The sequence below is a fragment of the Canis lupus genome, chromosome 4 (assembly GCF_011100685.1).
Source record: "Canis lupus familiaris isolate Mischka breed German Shepherd chromosome 4, alternate assembly UU_Cfam_GSD_1.0, whole genome shotgun sequence".
Lineage (NCBI taxonomy): Eukaryota > Metazoa > Chordata > Mammalia > Carnivora > Canidae > Canis > Canis lupus.
The window spans coordinates 30116459-30138476 of NC_049225.1; the positions used below are offsets into that span (position 1 = coordinate 30116459).

Below are 22018 nucleotides of genomic sequence, written 5' to 3' on the forward strand. Positions count from 1 at the left end.
ATTTTCAAATGCACTGCTTCTTTCTTATGCCTGCTCAAGCCTGTTAACTCTTTAATGAATGTTTTTATTTTATTGTATTTTTCAGCTCTATAATTCCTATTTTGTTCTTTTTTATTATTTCTTAAATTAAAAAAATTTTTTTTTATTTATTTATGATAGTCACAGAGAGAGAGAGGCAGAGACATAGGCAGAGGGAGAAGCAGGCTCCATGCACCCGGAGCCTGATGTGGGATTTGATCCCAGGTCTCCAGGATCGCGCCCTGGGCCAAAGGCAGGCGCCAAACCACTGCGCCACCCAGGGATCCCTCTTTTTTATTATTTCTATCTCTTTGTTGATATTCTCTATCTGCTAAGACACTGTTTTCATACTTTCATTCTTTGGACATGGTTTTCTTTGGCTTTTTGAAAATGTTTAAAATAGTTAATTCAAAGTTTTTGTCTAGTAAACCCAGTTTCTGGCCTTACTCATAAATAGTGTCTGGTGACTGCTGTTTCTACTTTGTGTGGACCATACTTTTTTCTTTCTTTCCATGTCTTATAAATATGTGTTGACAACTGGATATTTTGTTTCATTTTTAAAAAGATTTTATTTTATTTGAGAGAGAGGGCAAGAGCACGAGTTGAGGGAGGGACAGATGAGAGGGAGAGAAAGAATCTCAAACAGATTGCACTGAGCCCAGTGCCCACTGTGGGGCTCAATCTCACGACCCTGAGATCACGATCTGAGCCAAAATCAAGAGTCAGACACTCAACTGACAGAGCCATCCAGGTGCCCCAACACCTGGAAAGTTTAAAGAATATAATGTGACAATTTCAGAAATCAGATTCCATCCATAACTCTCTTAACTTTTCCTCAACACTCACCGTGGACAACTCTGCATTTATAACAAATGGTGGAAAATTGTGATCTTTCAACCCAGAATGTCCTTGGAAGTAAATGTCTGGCAGTCAATCACTCGTGTTTAAATTTTATACAATTTTATAATACTATATAAACTTTACTACGACTTTGTATTTTGTGAAAGCAGCAAAACAAAATCTTCTTTGAAGTTAATGATTCCTCATACATTCATTATTTGTGGTTTTTTGTATACTTTAGAACCATCTACAAATATCCAAAGCACATTACATACCTGCATTCTGATGGAAAATTATATGCTTTTCTTTGATTAATATATTCTCTTTTAAGAGAAAAGGATGAGTAGCAGAGGAAGAGGGAGAAGCAGGCTCCCCACCAAGTAGGGAGCCCTATGTGGGGCTTGATCCCAGGACCCCAGGATCATGACCTGAACTGAAGGCAGATGCCTGACTAACTGAGCCACTCAGTTGCCCCAAATTTAAATAAATGTTTATAAAAATGTGGGATTCTTTGTAGCAATAGTTTCATTTCATATACACACACATATTTAATTCAGACCTTATGACAGATGGTATAGCTATACCTGTGGTGAGCATATAGCATAATGTATAGAAAAGTTTAATCACTACATTGTACACCTGAAATTAGTGTAACCTTATGTGTCATCTGTACTCAAAAATTTTTTTGAGAAAAAATTTAATTTAATTTAAAAAATAAAAATATTAAAATTCAGATCTTAGTTAAAATGTATATTTTAAAATTGGATATTGAAAATGACTTTCTAGGGGCACCTGGATGGTGCAGTCAGTTAAGCATCTGACTCTTGGTTTTGGCTCAGGTCATGCTCTCAGGGTCTTGAGGTCAAGCCCTGAGTCAGGCTCCACACTCAGTGGGGAGTCTGCTTGGGACTCTCTCTCTCCATATACCCTTCCTCCCTTGCTCTCTCTTTCTCTCAAAATAAATAAATCTTTAAGAAAGGATTTCTACATGAAAAATAATACAAACTTGACTCCAATCTCACACCATACACAAAACTTAATTTGAAATGGATCATATACCTAAAGATAAAAGATAAAACACTAATGATTTTCTTTATTTATTTATTTATTTATTTTTCACTAATGATTTTAAAGGAAAACAGAAGAATAGCATCATGACTTTGAGGATAACAAATTTTCTTAGATCCCAGAAAACAACAAAGGGAAAAAAATTGTAAAGTAGATTTCTACTTTCCAAATCTGCTTATCAGAAGGCATTATGGTTGAAAATGAATAAAAATGCCCAAGTTAGAAAAAAATATTTATAAAATGTATATTGGCAAAGCCTTGATATCCAAGATATATAAAGAGATACAATAAGTTGATAATAAAAAGATAACTCAAACAAGCAAATGATGTGAACAGACCACACAAAATATGCACATGAGAAATACTCTACATCATTAGACACGTGAGGAAGGCAAATGAGAACTGCAAGGAAATAGCACTACAAGGACAGCAGAATAAAATGAAAAGGATTCATTGCACCTAGTGTTGGTAAGAATATGAGGCCACCAAGGCTCTCACATGATTGGTGGAAATATAAAATGATTTCAATCATTTTGGAAAAGTGTCTGGCAGCTTCTCATAAAAGCTAAAAGACATCTGTCATACAACCTTTCATTTGCACTCTTAGGTATGTGCAAAGCAGGAGCAAAACCAGATGTTCCCAGAACACTTGCACAAGGATGTCCATAGCAGCTCTATTCATGGCAGGCAAAAACTGGATACTGGGTATCAACCAGGTATCCACCTATAGGATGACTGATAAACCAGCTGCATTCTATCCTCAAAGTAAAGTAATAATCAATGAAACAAACGAACAAATAAGCAAATAAATAAAAATGACAGCCTGGGAAGGACCAAGTGGGAAATCTCTGGGATAATGGTAGTGATGTATATTCTGAAAAGTGGTTTGGTTTACACAGATGTAAGCATTTGTCAAAACTCAAAAAATATTTAAGATTTATGCATTCCTGTCTTTCTAACTGATTTATTTTTATATTGCTATCCTCCGAGTGACACATCCATTCCTCTGTGTCACTGTAGTCTGCCCTGCTACCGATGCTCTCTATTGCATTCTTCATTTGTTGAAATCTTCAGCTCTAGATTTGTTTGATTCTTTCTTATAATCTCAATCTCTGGTGAAGAACTCTTTCCATTCAGTTAATTCTTGAGTTCATTGAATTGTTCTGCGTTTCCTTGTAGCTCATCAGATTTCTTCATAATGGTTATCTGGAATTCTTTGTCTGTTAGATTGCAATATCCTGTGCCTTTGAGTTTGGCGGCTGGAGAATTATTATGTTTTTTGTGTGATGCCATATTTCTTTGATTTTTTTTATAGTGCTTGAAGGTAGGTGCTTCTGCTTCTGCATTTCAAGTAGTAGGTACTTTTCTTACTTCAGGTTTTATGCTTTTGTTGTTACTGTTCATTCAACAGTTGTTGAATAGTCACTCAACAAACTATTAGAAATCTTTCTTTTGAATTCCAGAAGGTGGCTTTATAGTTTAAGTCTGTGGGTTCTCCTACCAGAAAAGATCCTCAGGGATACATTCTGCATGCACAGGGATTAGCACTTGGGGCTTTGATAGTGCCCATGGGCCTGGTGGGAAGATCCTTGAGTGGCATGCACCCAGAGGTCTGTGGATGGACCTCCTGTTGAAATTTCAAAGGAGACAGCAGAAAATGTCAGTGTCTTTTGATATTCTTATGTGCTTCCTTCCCTATCCTCTCCCTCCCTCATCATGGAGGTCCCTCCTCAGAAATCCCAGTGTATACAGAGAAATGGCTCCTTCCACCTGCAACCCCCACAACTGGAACAGCCGGGCAGTCATTCACCACCTTTGCTTCCTACTTCCTCTGTGGGAGAGGTCAGTGCTTTCCTTCTGTCCTGCTAGAGAAATGGCTGCTGATGCTAGCAAAAGCCTTGTAGTGTTGCCCTGGGGAGGGAGGATACTTTGGTGAGTTCCTCCCTCTCCTCTGCCTCCAAACTTGTCTGACTCTGTCGGCATATCAGATTCTCTCATCAGGCAGGCTGGACCTCCACAAATCCTTTCCCCAGTGCTACTGCTCGAGTTAGTACTCTCCAGATAACACTCTTTCCCCCTCCAGTTGTAGTGAATGGAGGTGGGGCAGGCTGGAGGACTCCTTTGGACCCACAGCCCCCACAGAGGTCATCTTACCCATTTACTTTCAGATGCACAGATGGGTAGAAACCTCCCAGGTGTCCTACTATCATGGGCAGAGGCACTTTTGTTTGGTTATGGATGTTTCATTAGTTGTTAGTCAAAGAGGACAAAGAAAGTAACTCATGCCACTATGATCATTCCTCTTGAATGTATATTCTCTGGAATAATTGTTACCAACAGTTTTCTGTTTTCCATTTTCCTTTTTACTTATTTTGTTGAAATATAATTGATATACAATATTACATTAGTTTCAACATAGTGATTGGACATTTTTATACATTACAAACTGATCACCACAGTCTAGTTACCGTCTGTCACTGTACAAAGTTAATACAGTATTATTGACTATATTCCCCATGTTGTACTTTACATCCAATGACTTATTTATTTTATAACTGGAAGTTTGTACCTGTTGATTCCCTTTATTCCTTTCACCCCTCTCCCCCATTCTCCTTGTCCTCTGGCAACCACCCTCTCTGTTCTCTGAATCTATAAGTCTGGGTTTTATTTTATTTTGTTTACTTGTTTTTTTTTTTTTATTTTTTAGATTCCACTTGTAAATGAAATCATGCAGCATTTGTCTTTCTCTGTGTTACTTTTTTCATTTAACATAATATTATCAAGTTCCATTCATGCTGTTGTAAAGGGCAAGATTTCATTTTTTTTTTAGATTTTATTATTATTATCTTTTAGTTTTGTTGATGGTTTCTTTCACTATACATAAGCTTTTTAGTTTGATGTAGTCCCAATGTTTATTTTTGGTTTTGTTGTCCTTGATTTGGAGTCCGATCAAAACAACAACAATAACCAAATCCTAGAGCTGAAGAATAGAATGGCTGATCTGAAAAATTCAGGAGAGAGATTCAACAAAAGACTTGACCAAGTGGAAGAAGAACTCAGTGAACTTGAAGGTGGATCTTTTGAAATTATCCAGTCACAGAAGGAAAAAAAGTGAAGTGAACCTCTAGGATTTATGGGTCGTCATCAAAAGAAATAATGTATGCATTGAGGGAACCCAAGGAGGAGCAGAGAGCCGGATAGGAAAAGAAAGTCTATTTAAAGAAATAGTGATGGGGGCAGCCTGGGTGGCTCAGTGGTTTAACACCACCTTCAGCCCAGAGCATGATCCTGGAGACCCAGGATCAAGTCCCACATCGGGCTCCCTGCATGAAGCCTGCTTCTCCCTCTGCCTGTGTCTCTGCCTCTCTCTCTCTCTCTCTCAAATTTGGGAAAAGAAAGGGAATTCCATGATAACCTAGATTTCTTTTTTTTTAAGATTTTATTTATTTGTTCATAAGAGATACACAGAAAGATGCAGAAACCTAGGCAGAGGGAGAAAGAGACTCCCTGCGGGAAGCCTGATGTGGGACTCGATCCCAGGACCCCGGGATCACCACCTGAGCTGAAGGCAGACCACTGAGCCACCCAGGTACCCCCAGATCTAGATTCCTAAGAGAAACATGAACATCCTAGAATGGGGAGGGCTGGGTGTTAATGCTGAAAGAGCTCTGTCATTAGGAGCCGTGGTGGCTCTACTATGGATCCTGCTTCAAAAAAATTGCTGTATGGGAAACAGAAGACTTTCCTTATGAATTGAGGCATTATAGATTCTACAGTACACAAGGGGATGCCACAAAGGAGCATCAAAAGCCATGAACAAGTCAGCACCACCAATGGAGTGACCAAAAGAGAAGCTTGGAGACATACGGCTGCTGGTTTATGGATCTAGGCAGAGAATTGATGCAAGAGATAAAGCCACATCTAGAAGCAAGCAGAGACTGCTCTGATAGCAAAGGCAAGAGGGTGGGCAACTGTCTTACAGTAACTGGAAGTTAGATTTTCCTTGGGGATGGCTGTAACTGTGTATCAGCAGGTCAGGGATGAACACTGGTCACCTTAGTAATGCACAGGGCAAACTTCAGCTAAGAAGGTGAGTGATGGGGGCAAGGAAATTAAGGAAAGGCCATCCCATGAAAGGCAAGTGGGGGGTCTCTTCGAGATCTAAAGCAGGAAGCAAAAGAGTGACCCCACCAGGTGACAGTTCCCCCAGCCACTGCCCCCACAGGCTGCAGTCTCCACAGCTCCTCCACTTGCCCCACCCCTCCTCAGATATGCCAAGGAGCTCCCAGCTCTTTCTCAATATCTGGGCAGTAACCGTTGAGATGAAAGAGGAAGAGAAGTGGGCACAGCGGGTCCTGGATCTTGGAATCCATAGATGCGGGTTGCATTTGCAACAGGTGTAGACCATTGTGCAAGTGCTGGTCTTCCCTGGAGCTCAGATTTTTGGACATCTCTAAAATACAGACACTGATGATGCCCCTCAGTTCACAGGGCTTCAGGGTGGGGTACGGGTGAGGTCACAGACTGAGGGTGCTCTTTAAACTCTAAGGCAATATGTGTGTAGTGTTAACGAATATTGGTGGCAAGTTTCCAGAACCTTGGTGGGGGTGAGAGTGAGTCAACAAGGAAGAAATTGCCCCACCTCTTGAAAAGAGCTCTTAGAAGACCAGGGCCGGGCGGCTCAGGTTACAAGGCAGGTATAAATAGCCAGTACCTGCCAAGGAAAGGCCAGTTGGCCTGGAGGTCCTGGAGTCCCAGAAGAAGCAACCGTGAGTGTTTCTGTCCATTGCCCTCATTCTGTTTGCCCAATACCCGGTGACTGTCTCCCTGCCCCTATGGCTCCTCTATCCTACTGGTGCTGTGGAGCAGGGTCTGTGGAGCTGTTCTGGTCTAGGACGTATGGCAGGCGGGGGGCGGAGGAGGGTAACAAGGAGTGCTCTTAGGGAGCCTCTCAATGCTCCCTGTGCTCTCTGGGCTGGGGGAAGGTGCATCAGCTGGATGACACCCACTCAGACCCCAGACACCATTGTCTGGAAGCCCCAGTGGAAGTGCAAGTTCACCTTCTCCCTTAGTTCCTCTCCATTTCTGATTTCTTCAGAAAGAACAGTGGTAGGGGAGAAACAGGCCAGGTCTCCACAAGCCGGGTTCTAAGCCCATCCAGGTTATCAGCTGCCTGCGGGGCAAGGACATCATACTTCTTTCTTAGACTCAGATGTTTTACTTTCAAAACTAGACTTACTGGACTAAGTCACAAATTTTCCAACCAAGTTTCAGAGGAGTCATTTTCTTTAAAAAGAAGAAAAGAAAAAAATCTTAATCTGAAAGTTTGGCATGAGCCCTGGGGGTTGAGGGGGCTGCTGCGGCTCTGAAAGCCAATGAGTTAGCTGCCTTCCACTACAGTGGGCAGTGATGCCTTCTGTGGCATCTTGAACTGGGCGGGGTGGGGGCAGACTGCCTGTTGCTTTTCATACTTCCCTAGATTCGGGGTGCAGGGCCCCGGAGGTGAGGTAGCTGCAGGCCAGGGGATAGTGCCCTTGCTCCGGTCTGGGCCCTTTGGTGCTCATGACCACAAGTGCAGCGAAGCAGCTGCCGCTGGCTTGGGAGCTCAGCTGGGTGTTTCTAGAGCTCCCAGGATGCCCAAGGAAGAGGTGAATTCAAAGCTGAAAGAGGGTACTGAACAATAGGGATCATCTCGCCCAGAATTACCAGCAGCTGTGGCAGGCACTTCTCGGGCCAGGAAAGCCCCTTCCCTGCCAGCACCTCAGCCTGTCTGGTGAGCCCCTCTTCCAGGCTTTGTGCCCAGCCCCTGCCCCTCCAACAAGCTCTTTCTGTGCTCATAACTTTGTAGTTTCTCTCTGAGAGAGGAAAGAAGCCCAATACTGGAGGTGACTCTGGCCCTATACCCGTCTTGGTCTCACTTAGTCCCCAGGTACCGGTCAGATGATAACTGGATGCCCTATTGGGCCCCTGCTCGTTTTTATCCCCAAACTAGCCTTCCCTAGACTGAACCCGTTTCACATGTCCCCTTGCTCTGTGAGGCCTTTCTTTCAAGTTCTCTTTGGTCATCGGAGCAGAATGGTACCTGTCCCAGGGGCTCTCCCGCTGCTAACTTAGCATCTCTGAGAACTTTCACCTGCGTTCTCTGTGAGAATTCCCTTATGGAGACAATGTCTAGCCCAGGGATGGCAAGTCACCTGGCAAACATGCAACCACATACCCATCCTGGGCTCAGGACGGACATCACTCAGTGTTCAGGACTTGGACTGGTTTTCAGAATAGCACTGCCGACCCCACGAGTGCTGGTTAGCCAAGGCAGCCAGTAGGAGGAACCGCTTTGCCTTGTCAGAGCTAAGCCAACCACTTTAGTAGTAGAAACAGAGAGGAGGGGTCCAGAGAGGGGAAGGGTCCTTCCCAGAACGACCCAGTGAATCCTCCTGCTGTGACATGGGCCTCAGTGAGGAATTCTATATCCTAGCCCCTGTGCCAATGACAGTGCCCTCGGGAAGGCCCAAGAAAAGGCAACATGGGGCATCTGAGACTAGCTGGCTACTGCTCTCAACCCATGTCACGAGTTCCATCTGGATAACTCATGCTCTCCTGGGCCAGACCATATGCCCCCCTGGGCCCTAATGTGCTTTGGGAGCCCTGCTGCTCTCAGCCCCACACGAGGGAGGGGAGGTGGAGAGGTGCTTCTCCTGACCTTCAGGAGCTGGGCCAAGCCCTAACCCAGGTCCTAGGACCAAGAGCATGTCCTTTCTTTTTCTGTTCATCTGCCTAGACCATGCTTCTCCTCCCTCTCTCCGTGCTGATCCTGCTCACACAACCCCTGAGGCCACTGGGAGCAGAAGTGAAGACCTATTCCCAGAGAACAGCAGCCAACACCTGCACCCTGGTCATGTGTAACCCCGTGGAGAATGGCCTGCCTGGTCGCGATGGACGGGATGGGAGAGAGGGCCCCCGGGGCGAGAAGGGAGATCCAGGTAGGGCTGGGACCATGGGCTTTTCCTGGTGGAAAGCGGTAGGTATTGTAATTGTAACCAACCCAGAAATGCTGGCCGTTCTGCGTGGAAGGCTCGGAGGTGGACTTTGGACTTCCTCCTCTCTAGGGGTTGGGTTTCCCCCAGGCTTTTTGTCCTTCTTTTTTTTTTTTTTTTTTTGGTCCTTCTAAAGCACTGCTTTACCAGTTGTAAAATGACTGACTGCCCAGAGCTCCCAGGTGCCTCATTCCATGACCAGCTGCCTTGACTCCTCCCCTGGAGTCTTCTGATTCCTCCCACTGCGAGAATGAGGAAATTGTGGGTCCATGGACTTTGTGGCTCTCCAGAACCTGCTCCAGGACTTAACAGTCAGTCATCTAGGTGAAATGGTGTCTGTGAGAGGTGTTAAAAACTTTTAATATTGCATGAAGGATGGGAAAGAAAGAGGCTCTGTGGCCCCATACTCCGGTCTGATCAAAAGGATTTGCACTGATACCATTATGGAGAGAACGAAAGGGAGCTCACATTTCTTTGTCCAACCTCATGCTTGGGTGTGCACTGAGTCATTGATTTAACCCTCCCAAAAGTCTTACAAAGGACATATGACTCTTATCTGGCAGGTGAGAACATTGTGACAGAGGGGCCAGATGACAGCCCATCTGAGGGGGAACAGACATGGGCCTCTGCATCAGGCCGATCTGTGCCGGACTGCTAGCTCTAGCTCCGTAGCAGGGACCCAGCCTAGGACAAGCCAGGGTCCCCGAGCCTCAGTTTGCTCATCTGTAAGTGGGAATGAGATCTCTCACAAAGTGACAAATAACTGAGCCAAGGCTTTATTTTTTGTTAAGTTGTTAGGATCAAGTTGCACCTTCTTTCTGGACCCATCGGGTGAGGTCTTGTGAGGTTCCCGAAGGTACTGGTTATTAAGGGAATTATCCAAGAAGGATCTGGGTCTTGGTGGCAAAGTGTCAGAATTCAGTGAACCGGCAATTAGGACAACAGGGGACTCCCCCGCCCCGCCCCCACCAGGTGCTGGGCTAGAGCTATGGAGGGATCTACTGTGGTCTTTATCTTTCAGGACTTTGCATTTTGTTTGGGGAGGAAGGAAACTAACAACATTTTTTTTTTAAAGATTTTATTTATTTATTCATGAGAGAAACACACAGAGAGAGAGGCAGAGACACAGGCAGAGGGAGAAGCAGGCTCCCCACAAGGAGCCCGATGTGGGACTCGATCCAGCGTCCTGGGATCACGCCCTGGGCCAAAGGCAGATGCTCAACCGCTGAGCCACCCAGGTGTCCCATGGAAACTAAGAACATTTAAGCTGGAAAGAATGGGTAACGTCCCCAGGCTTTGTAGGGTAAGGGACAAGCGCTCATCTGTCTAGCTGTCCATCCTTTATACTCAGGGAGCGGCTCCCAACGTGAATGGCCAGGGGCCTGGGGGGAAGGCCACCTGGACGTGCACTCCGAAGAACGGTAGTATTCAAGGGTCAGCATCTTGGAGAGTCCTCACTCTCTCTAGCCCTCAGAGGGGCCCTCTCCTATAGTCCCCCTGTGACCCCGCAGCATTGAGCGTGGCTGAGACCTACCTCTGGCACGCAGATGCCTCCTCCCACCCCTGTGCACATTCCAAGCCCGGCCTTAGTTCGGTGCTTGGAGACTAGGGGGACCAAGGGGACCAGGCTGCCCTCTGGCTCCTGGACTGCAGGTGCGCTAGTCGCTCAACCACTGTGGGTCTGGGAACTCCCCGGAGAGCTTGGAGCACCTCGGCATCTCTACCCAAGTAAGTGTGGCTGGGGCCACAGTGTGCGTTTATGACAACGTCCCCTGCAGACGCGCAAGGTTCCAAGGACCTGCTGGAAAGGGCAAGATGGGCCAGAGAGAGGAGAGCCTAGAGCAGAGGTGGAGAGTGGAGTCGGGTCGCTGTGGTAATGCCTCGGGCGTATCATGGAGGGCCAGTAAGACCCCACCTGGCTTTGGGGGCTCTATGTCCAGGACAGTCCCCTTATTCCTCAACACCTCCAAGATTCCTGCAGTCTTTTGCAGAAGGATTCAGCAGAAGTGTCCCTCCAGGGGTGTGCATCTCCCTTGGAACAAAACCACATACTCCTCAGCAGCCCACTAGGACACTCCACCCCTGGCTACTTCTCTGACCTCACCTCCTTCTACTCCGGCCACCCTGGCTCCTTGCTGATCCCTAACCACACTCGGGCCTCTGATGAATGAGGGCCCTCTCCCTGTCTCCCCATAGCTGTCCCTGTGGGTCACTTCTCACAGACAACCTTCTCCACTAGTCTGGCCCTGACCACCTTCCTTAGAAGAAACAGCCCCCCGCCCCCCACCATGACCCTCTCTGTGCCTTTTTTTTTCTCTGTGGCACTTATTCTGATCTAATAGACCATATGTTGTACACTTTAATTTTTAGGATCTGTCTCTATGCAATTGGGTTTAAGCTCCATGAGGAAGGATCTGATTTGGGGTCTGCTTCTTTCACTGCTGTGTCCCGCCATTGAGGATGGTGTTTTCTGTGCAGCAGAAGTTTCAGCGAGTACCTGTGGGATGAAGGAATGTGGAATGAAAGGGAGAAGGGATTTACTGCAGTTAAGACTGGCCAAATTGCTGGTCCTTAAAGCTTCCCTTCAGGTGGCATTATGGTACAGGGCTGGCCTTTGGGGGACACTAGGATGCAAAATTAGTGCTTTAGGAGGGATGGGGGCTTGCCGTTGAAGAGGGTGTCCCCTCTCATGGCCTCCAGGGCTTGTACATCATGGATGGGAAACCTCTACTGCTCCTTCTACCTGCCGCCATCCCAGCCAGGGTGGAGCCCAAGAGGGGCTCAGCCTAGGGGTAGGACATCTCCACCCCAGCACAGTGCCCTGCTGGATATGGGATGTGGGACCCATCCTGTAACCCTCTATGCTTCCATTGCTTTCCCAGTAAGGATCATAACCAAAAGCAGGACACAATGCCCTGCACAGAGCCTCTCAGCAACCCATTCCAGGGAGCAGTCCCTGGCTACCAGCATGCTCTTGCTCAGGCAGGTCTGGTCCCTCCTTCCCCTGGGAGCATGGTATCCAAGTCTGAAATGTCATTTTTTCCTCTGTATGTCTCTCTAAATCTTCCTTGCTCTGAAGTCCCTTTTCTTCCTTTGGGAAGACAGCTCTGGGCGTGTGTGTGTGCTGGGGTTGGGGTGATGATGTGATGGGACGAGGGACACCTTGTGAATTGTCCTCTTCACTCGTTACCTGTGCCTCACAGCTGAAAATCCTATTACACATCCCATGCAGACCGGGGTCTGGTGCTGATATTTGCATCTCGCCCAGCACTGAGCACACGGTTATATTCCATAGATGGTTTCTTAGTGAACAAGTAAGTGAATGAACAAGTCAGCCCCACCTGTCAAGTGTCATTTCTTTTTGCACATGAATGTTCATAGCAGCTTTATTCACAATAGCCCAAATGCCTAGCAACAGGTGGATGGATGAACGAGATGTGTTCTGTCCATACGGTGGAACATTACTCAGCCATACAAGGGAACGAAGCACTGAGACACACTGCCAAGTGGATGACCTCAAAAACGTCACTCCAAGTTAAAAAAGCCCGATGCAAAGGGTCATATGTTGCATGATTCCATATATAGGAAATGTCCAAAATAGGAGATAGAGACAGAAGGTAGAGTAGTGGTGTCCAGGGGCTACGAGGAGGGCGAATTGGGGGTGGTGGCTTAGTGGCTATAGTTTCTTTCAAGGGAGACAAAATGATATTGAACTCAGTAGAGGAGGTAGTTGTGCATCATGGTGAGTGTGCTAACTGCCACTGAATTGTGTGCTTTGAAAAGGTTAATGTTATATGAATTTCATCTCACTAAAAAAGAAAGAAAGAAAAAGAAAGAATGAAAGAAAAAGAAAAAAGCAAATGAGAACCAAGTATAAGATTAAAAAAAAAAGATTTTATTAATTTATTGGAGAGCGAGTGAGCGAGCATGGGGGAGGTGCAGAGGGAGAGGGAGAAGCAGACTCCCCACTGAGCAGGGAGCCCTGAGGCAGGGCTCAATCTCAGAACTCTTAAGCACTGATAGCCATTTGCCCCCATGAGTCTTTTGGGGGTAAATCTTGAGTAACCTCAGACCTTGGCAGCCTTTCTGGAGGTAACACGTCTTTCTAAAAATGCTTGATCATTTTTCCAATACAAAAATAATATGTGGTCACTAAAGAAACAATAAGAAGAAAGTTAAAATTATCTTGTGTCACTAGGGAAGGAACAACTGGTAAAACACTTTTGTATATACTTTTCCTGGGTCTTTCCAATGGGTCCTACATGTGCACATGCCCCACACACATCATGCACGTGTAGGTACTTATGAAACCGGATCACATTGCACATTAGGTCATAATTTGGTCTCTTTCCTCTAGGTTCAAGAGCATATTGCATTGCTTTTTCTTTTTTAATTGAGGTATAACTGACATATAACATTATATTAGTTTCCAATCTATAGCATAATGATTCAATATTTGCACATATTGTGAAATGATCACCACAAGAAGTCGTGTCAAAGTCCATCACCACACAGAGTACGTTTTTTTTTTCTTGCCATAAGAACTTTTAAGATCTACTCTCTGAACAGCTTTCACATATACAATACAGTATTATTAACTCTAGTCGCCATGCTGCCCATGACATCCCCAGAACTTATTTTATGACTGGACATTTGTACCTTTTTACCACCACGAGCCTTTCTGCCCACCTCCCAACCCCACCTCTAGAAACCACCAATCTGTTCTCTATGAGTTTGTTGTTTTTGTTTGTTGTTTGGCTTATCTATCTAGTTTCTACATATAAGTGAAATCGTATGGTATTTGTCTCTCTCTGTCTGATTTATTTCATCTAGCATAACGCCCTGAACATCGATCCACATTATGGCAAATGGCAAGATTTCATTCTTTTTTTATGGCCGAATAATATTCCATTGTGTGTATACCTGCCTTTTCTCCATCCGTTCATCCATCGATGGACACCTAGGCTCTAAGCCATCTCCATGTCTTGGCTATTGTAATGGCCCAGTGAACAATGCTGCAGTGAACACGGGGGTACAGATATCTTTTTGAATTAGTGTTTTGGTTTTCTTTAGATAAATACACAGAAGGGGAATTGCTGGATCACATAGCAGCTCTATTTTTAATTTTTTGAAGCTTCATTCTGTTTTCCACAGTGGCTGCACCCCATTAATGTTCCTACTAACAGTGCACAAGGGTCCCCTTGTCTCCATATCTTGGCCAACATTTGTTATCTCTTGTCTTTTTTTATAATACCCATTCTAACAGGTGTGAGGTGATACTGCAGTTTTGATTTACATTTCCCTGATGATTAGTGCCAGGTGTCGTTTTTGATGTGAACTTTAGTTCTGGGATGGGGAGAAGAGTCCATGATCAACAGTAAATGCTGATCGATTGCCTGTTAAAAATGCTGACAAATTGCCTGCTATAAATACTATGGACAAGCCAAGTCAGATAAGTCTTAGCTTGAATCCACAGCCAACTGTGGCCAGCCAATTTTCTCACCTGTAAAATGGAGATGTGGACACCCATTTCCTGGACCACAATTGGACCAAGGAGTATGGAGATGGAATGTCCACACCCTGTAGAACCTTGAAGGCATGCAAGGGGCCTGACTGTACAGGCAGCTGGCACCTCCTGGGACTAAGGCCAGATTTATACCCATCTCTTCTGCCACTACAGGTTCGCCAGGAGCAGTGGGGAGAGCAGGGATGCCTGGACCAGCTGGCCCAGTTGGGCCCAAAGGAGACAATGGCTCTGCTGGAGAGCCTGGACTGAAGGGAGACTCTGGACCATCCGGTGAGCAGCTGGGCACAGAATGCAGATGCCTGCAGGTGGTGCTGCTGCCACTGGGCTCTGCTGATAGATGTGCACAGATCCCATCCCAAGAAGAAGGCAGAAGGCTGTTCTGAAGGTGGTTCTGGGTTATTTCAGGGAGTACTAGAACTACTGTTGGCATCATCTTCTATAATGCTGCTGCCTCTCTGACTTCTATCATTCCTCTCATCTTCTCATGTACTCCCACTTCCAATACAATTTAGAGTCACTGACTAGGCCGGTCCTTTTCCCCAGGACCTCCAGGACCTCGAGGTATGCCTGGTCCAGCTGGCAGAGAGGGCCCAGCTGGGAAGCAAGGGGATGTAGGACCTCAAGGCCCACCAGGTCCACAAGGAGAGGCTGGGCCCAAAGGTAGGTGGTTGCTATGCGGCTGGTCTGGGAGGGAGAAGGAATATAGTGATGGTCCAGGAGGTGACCTAAGGCAAGCTCAGAGTAGCAGGAAAAGCCCAGACTGTCAGCCTTGGGTAGGCCATATCGTGGCTTCTTCCCCCCACATTCCCACATGGATGGTGTTTTCCTGTTCACCTCCATGGAGGAACCCCAGTAAGGAGCACCTTCTCCCCAGGTCTCTGTCCCCCTGGAGCAGTGGGTGAAACCTCCACTACTGAACACACTCTCAGCAGCACTTGTCCCAATTTGTTCCTTCTTTAGGAGAAGTGGGTATGCCTGGCAAGCAGGGGTCTGCAGGGATGACAGGCCCCACAGGTGTTAAAGGAGAGACAGGTGCCCCTGGTGAGCGTGGAGCCCCTGGAGTTGCTGGGGAAGCAGGTGAGTGATGGAGGGAGTGAGGCCTGGGCTCCAGTGCTCTTGTGTCCCCCCTGACGCTGTCTGTGGATGGCCACCCCTCCACCACCACCACTTATCGTGTCAGAGCTGGTGTTACTGGGAGGCGGGAGAGTCTATGTTCAAGGAGGGTGACTGCTGGGCCCTGGGAGCCATCTGCATCCAGGGAGAGTGACTCGTGAGCAACAGCGACAGTATGGGTGCTGGAGTTTGGTCGTTGGGTGCTAGGGCAGTGTGTGGAGAGGGTGCCTGGCTGGGTTGTGGGAGCAGTCTATAGGGGAAGGGGTGCTGTAGGCTGGTTGGACAGTCCAGATATGGGAAGGGTAAAAATGCTGGAAAACGTGTACAGAGCTCACCCAGCAATTCTGTGATCCCAGGACCTGCTGGAGCCATGGGCCCGCCGGGACCTCCAGGTGCCAAAGGGTCCCCTGGACTGAAGGGGGACAGAGGTGCTCCTGGGGACAGAGGAGCAAAGGGAGAGAGCGGGCTTCCGGGTAAGTTGGTATCTGCCAGATTCGGGAGGTCCCACGGGTGGGGGCAGGGGGAGGGAGGTGGCACTCTTTCTATCAGGACAGCCTATCTTCTTGGACTTCAGCCCCATTAGGCATGGGAAGTGGGTGGAAAGCAGGAAAGCTAGCTGGCAGGAAGGCCGGAGAATTAGGAGTGAGGCTAAAACCCCCAGGCAGCTTTTCCATCTGATCAACTGGGGAAAGCATATTCCCCTTCCCAATGAAAAGGATAGCTTTGAGTATCAAATACCCCAGTGGATGGGAAGTGTCATGGGGTTTAGTGTCCATGAGGCACAGGGACCTACTCACCAGTGTGTTCATAGTAGAAGCCACAGGAAATCTGGGGCCAACAGGGATCAGCTGTGTCAGCAGATGGGCTTCTAACGACCCATCCCGGCTCCTTGCCCCGCCCCGGTTTGCACCTGCACCTGGGCACCCTTCCCTGAGGCCTAGGCTCTGAGCTGATCCCAGGCTATGCTGGGCTTACCTTCCCTCGGCCTCTCTCTTCTGCAGACATCACTGCTCTGAGGCAGCAGGTGGAGGCCTTACAGCAACAGGTACAAAACCTCCAGAATGCCTTGTCTCAGTATAGGAAAGGTAAGTTCCTGGACCTGAACCAAGCCAGGCACCAAGGCTAGGCCCTCAACTGGGTCTGGGCCTTGGTTTGGCATTGGCTGGGCTTGGGTCTAGAACTGGAATGGGTTGCGATCATATTTAGGGCTGGGCCTGGCTCTGGGGCAGGGTCCGGGGCTGAGAATAGGGCTGGGACAGAGCAGTGCAGCCACATACTCCAGGATCTGGAAGTAGATACAAGAGACAAATAGGAGGATGTGCCCATATCACCAGTTCAGTGGGGTGACGGAAGTATGGTGGAGGTTATCCAGGTCCAGGATCCCCCCCAGCATCATAGCCACCTGTGACCCGGTCAATGCCCTGAGCCCTGTGCAGTTCAGCAGACCCTCATTCCTGCCTACCCTTGGACCCCAAACCTGGAGGTGTTTCTTACATCTGTGGGACCCGGGGTGTGAGTGCCCAGAGATGTTGCTTCACAGCCCAAGGCAGCAGAGAAGCCAGACGCTGTCCTGAGAGCTGGGGCTGGGATCCTGAACTTGGGGCTCAAGGCTGGTGGGGGCCTGGCCTTGCTGTGTGGCCATGAAGCACCTCACCCTGGACATGCCCTTGATTCTGGTCCTTGGGTATTTTGAGCAGAGATTCTTAGACCCTGGAATGCTGCAGAGTCAGGGGTCCCCAGGAGCACACCCCTGAGTGCCCTGTGCCTTTCGGAACCCCCTTCAGTCCTTGGCTGCCCCTCCTCCTCCTCTGCTCTCCCTGAGTCTACATCATTCATCCAACCTCCCTGATCCAAAAGAGAAAGGAGTTTTCTGAAGGGGTAGGGGGGCCCGACTGAGTAGGACGCAGGGATGGCCCTTAAGTACCAAAGTCGCAAGGATGAGAGTTTTAGGTATTGTGTAGTCTTCCTCCCTCCACAAACGTATTTGTGCGTGTTCACTCTGCTGCAAACCAGGGTGAACGTGTCCCTGGGCACCGGCCACATGTGTGGACACCGGCCCTAGGCCTCACTGACCCCGCACCATGACATACGTGAGCACGAGCAGGTGTGTGCATGTGCATCTGGATGGTTGGTGCTGCCATGGACATTCACAGGGTTCGAGTGCCGGGAACATAAAACCCAGTAACGGCTCACGGACCCTTGCCCTGGTCCTGTCCAGGGTACTCTGAGAGCCATCCTGAGCCTGTGTGGAAGCTACTCAGAGAAGGGCAGCGGGTCAGGGAGCAGCCTGAGCCCTCGCAGCCCGGGGAGGCCAGGGCACAGCCCTCGAGGGAGCCCTGAAGATTTCCACGCCTGAGCCCCAAGCCAAAGGGATGGGAAGACGTACTTGATATGTCACGAGGGTGATGCTTCTGTGAAGTGGGCCCCCGCTTTAGAAACGAAGAATCAGAAACCCTGAAATGGAAGTAGCTTCCTCCTGCCCCCCTAGAAGCCATTGCCAGGCCGGGGTGGGACACCTGGCTTCTGATTCCCAAATGGGGCTCTCCCAGAACTGATGCCCTCTGCCCCCTGCCATCTGTTGGGTGGCTTCATCCCCCTGGGACCCCGCACCCTGGGGGAGGCTGACTGGCTAGGGGCAGGGCCCATTGGGCACCAAGGAGCCAGTGTGGGGCTGCAGTGAGTGCAGGGATTAGCACCCTGGGGCTCTCAGGCCCCCCCTTACCCCCTTACGCAAGGTCTGTTTCTCACACTCTCAGAAACTGCTCCAGCTGCCACGCTGTCATGTCCCCGGCCAAAGTCCTCCCAATCCCCCTTGGCCCCAGCACACAAAGTGGGGTGAAGCAGAAGGGGTGTGTCCAGCTCTGGTGTCCCAGCAAACAAGGGTTAACCCTAACCTTGCATGTGATGGGCCGGTGACCCTGGGCCTCTTACTCAGCCTCCCTGAGCTCCAGTGTCCTCCGCTATAGCTGCAGGCCACAGGACCCTGCCCGGGGTGCACTGCCAGTCAGGGCTGCCCGGGAACCAAGCGCCTCGCTGTCATCCTAGGGGGGCTCTGACCCCCCGGGGGAGGCCTGGGGTGGAGGCTCCGCTGGGGCGCGGAGGCCTGGGAGGCCCTGAGCCGGCCGGCGCCGCCACGCCCCACCTGCCTCCCCTCCTCTCTTAGTGGACCTCTTCCCCGACGGCCGGGGTATCGGGAAGAAGATCTTCAAGGCGGCGGGCGTGGAAAAGAGTTTCCAAGAGGCACAGCAGCTGTGTACGCAGGCGGGGGGACAGGTGGCCTCCCCGCGCTCGGCCGCCGAGAACGAGGCCCTGCAGCAGCTGGTCGCCGTGCAGAACAAGGCTGCTTTCCTGAGCATGACGGACGCCAGGAAGGAGGGCACGTTCACCTACCCCTCAGGGGAGCCCCTGGTCTACACCAACTGGGCCCCGGGGGAGCCCAATGACAACGGCGGCTCGGAGGACTGCGTGGAGATCTTTACCAACGGCAAGTGGAACGACAAGGTCTGCGGGGAGCAGCGCCTGGTGGTCTGCGAGTTCTGAGCCCGGGGGGTGCGGGGGGCCTGGCCCGAGCGGCCCACACCTGCACGCGCCCGGCCGGCGGGGAGGCCAGGAGGCTGGCCCTGCACGCCGCTCCCGGCCACCGGCGTCAGCGTCACGCGTGGGACACCTGCTGGAGGAAGAAGGGCCCGCTGCTTTCCCAGTTGCAAGGAATAAAGTTGGCTCCCCAAGACCTCCCGGTGGCAAAATCCAGTGGCTCTCCTCTCTTCCTCCAGCTGTCGGCCAGGTTTGGCCAGCTGGCGGCACCCTGGCCTCCACTCCTCCTCCTCTGAGCTTCCAGGGCAGCCTCTGGCTTCCTGTCCTCAGCCTCCTCAGCCTCTTTCGCTCCTCCCGCCTCCCCCCCTTGACCATTGAACGGAGAGGGGGCCTCTGCTCCCCCTCTGTTCTCTCCTGGCCTGACTCTCGCTCCAGGTGGAACTCATTCTGTCCAAGGCTTCGGATTCCTTCTCCTGACGGCTCCCACATGCATGGCCCTGTTTGGGGGACCTCCCTAAACCCCAGGCTCCTCCAGCCAATGCGAGCTGGAGCCCTGGGGCGCTTAGGCCTCAGTGGCAGCCTCCTGCTTCCAGGCTGGAGCCCAGGAAGCAGCAGAGCACAGTGAGATGACCTGGCAGCGAGCGTCTGCCTCCCCTGACTGCACGGCCTTATGCGGGGAGCCTGGGCCTCATCCTTGCAGGACCCAGGATCTCTCTCTCTCTCTCCCTGTATCATTCAACTGTCTCTTCGTTTACAGAAGGGAGTTCCATCCCCACAGCCCTAGATCGACCTGAAATCTCAAACATGGAGGGAGTCCGACCATGCTCACATTTATCCCCAACTGCCGTCTGGCCTCACAGTTCCAGAAACGTTCCTTCTCCACTCTGCCCCAGAGGGAATCTAGTCAAATTACTATATTACTGCAACTGTAGTCTAGCTCCTCATTTTACAGTTATGGAAACCAGGACACAGAGCGAGCAGGGGGTGGCGAGGCCACAGGCAATGCCAGCACTACAGCTCAGTTATGACAAAAGTCATTTGACCTCAAAGCTTACACTTTTGGCCTGTAAGTTTGTAGGCCAAAGGCCTCTGTATCAATTTAGTCAATTTTATTGACACACTATTGCAAAAAAAATTTTTTTTGTATTTTCTTTCTAAAAGTTTTTAATTTTAATTCTAGTTAGTTAACATACAGTGTTATATTGGTTTCAAGTGTGTAATATAGTAATTCAGCACTTCCATACATTCTCCTGTGCTCATCATGACAAGTACTACCAAAAATGTAAATGACACCCATGCTTAAGAGATTGGAATGACACCTGGATGAAGCATAGGCTCACAGGAGAGGGCAAAAAATGTCGTCCCTGGGTAGAAAGCCAACCACTCTCTCCTTTGTTCCCAGAGACCATGAGATCTGCCCTTTCTGGCCCTTCCTCAATGGGTCCCCCAGGTCCTCTGCTCAACATCCTACCGCCACATCTCATACATAGAACAACATGCCTGAAAACAAAAGCTTCATCTTCCATCAGCATGCAGCTCAGGCTCTCTGCCAAGATCTTTCTCCTGTCACTAAAGAAATCCCCAATTCCTGGCAGCTTCTGAATGTAAGTCAGTTCCACACTAAGAGTAAACAACTCTCCAGCACAGAGGCCACACCTGGACACACTCATTGAGGGAGCTTAGAAAGACCTTTTTAAAAAAAAAAAAAAAAATTGCAAGTAAGAAAAACAACTGAATCTAGCTTTAAGCAAAATAGGAACATTTCTTCTAAGAACAGAGAGTCCTGAATTGGCCCAAGGAGGACAGGGAGACCACAGGCAGCATCGTGCTGTCTCCCTGGCTTCTGCACCCCACCCCACGGATCCTTGCCTCTTCCTCCTTCCACATCAGCTTCCTCTTCTTCCCAGGCCCTTGACAGCCCAGCACGGGGAAACATGTGTCACAGAGATTGCCACACAGAGATTAGAAACTCTTGCTTGATAAGCAATTCAAAAATCCTATAAAAATAAATCTCTTTCAGATGCCTGCCTCTGGTTCAATCACCTAAACTTGGAGGTTGGGACCACACAGGACAATATGGCCACTGGGATCCATGTAAGGTCATGGTAGTTTGGGCAGACGCTCTACGCATTGCTACGCTTAAGTCCTAAGCCTATTTCTTAGTGCAGAAAGAGTGCAGAACTCAGTAGGAAGGAAAGAAATCTATAGTGTTGAAGGCTGGGGATGCAGATACCCAAACCCTAAGAAGAGGATCTATCTGCACTGTGGGGCCACAGGGGCCTGGTTTGTTCTTTGGCACCAAGAACAAGGAAGAGGCCTTCTTTGCACTTATATCACAGGCAGAAATCAACACGAGTCTTAAACATTATTGGCTCTATCCCAGCTATAGTAACCATGGTCCTGGTTTCGTAGCCTAGGTGCCAACTGAATCCAGGGCTATGTGATTCTTACATTCTCGGGACATGTCGTGACTCTCACGTCTCAGGTGACCTCGTGCTAGCAGGCTGGGATCCTTCCATGTCTGGACGGGGAAACCACAGCCGTTTCATAGGCAAACCCCTGTTCAGTTTCATAGAGGATTCTCAAGTCATCCCCTGGTTCTCAACCCTCCCATCACCAAACCAGCCCACATCCCACGATGAACAGCCAGTGGGAAGCCCTCTGATGTTTGCTTTTTCAGGATCCTAGCTTTGTTCTGAATTCCCTTGACATAAAATGGAATTGCTTTTATAAAAAAGTGGAGTTGCTTACGTCGAGGGCATTCTCCATCACTCTTACCTTCTGGATGTCCATAACCCAAAGTTAACAGTGTGCTTGATTTTTCAAGCTACCTATGTCTTATCTACAAGAGCAGAGAAAGCAAGTATCTATCAGGAGCAGTAAA

The 22018-nt window shown here is 48.8% G+C and overlaps 1 protein-coding gene across 1 annotated transcript; it reads left to right on the forward strand.

The window, feature by feature from the left end:
- Positions 1-6549: 6549 nt before the first annotated feature.
- Positions 6550-21159, forward strand: SFTPD (surfactant protein D). Its single transcript, XM_038534472.1, has 8 exons — positions 6550-6695; positions 8705-8906; positions 14641-14757; positions 15031-15147; positions 15448-15564; positions 15957-16073; positions 16602-16685; positions 18764-21159. The coding sequence occupies exons 2-8, from the start codon at positions 8708-8710 to the stop codon at positions 19138-19140; spliced, it is 1128 nt and encodes a 375-aa protein (XP_038390400.1). The 5' UTR covers positions 6550-6695; positions 8705-8707; the 3' UTR covers positions 19141-21159.
- The last annotated feature ends 859 nt before the right edge of the window (positions 21160-22018 follow it).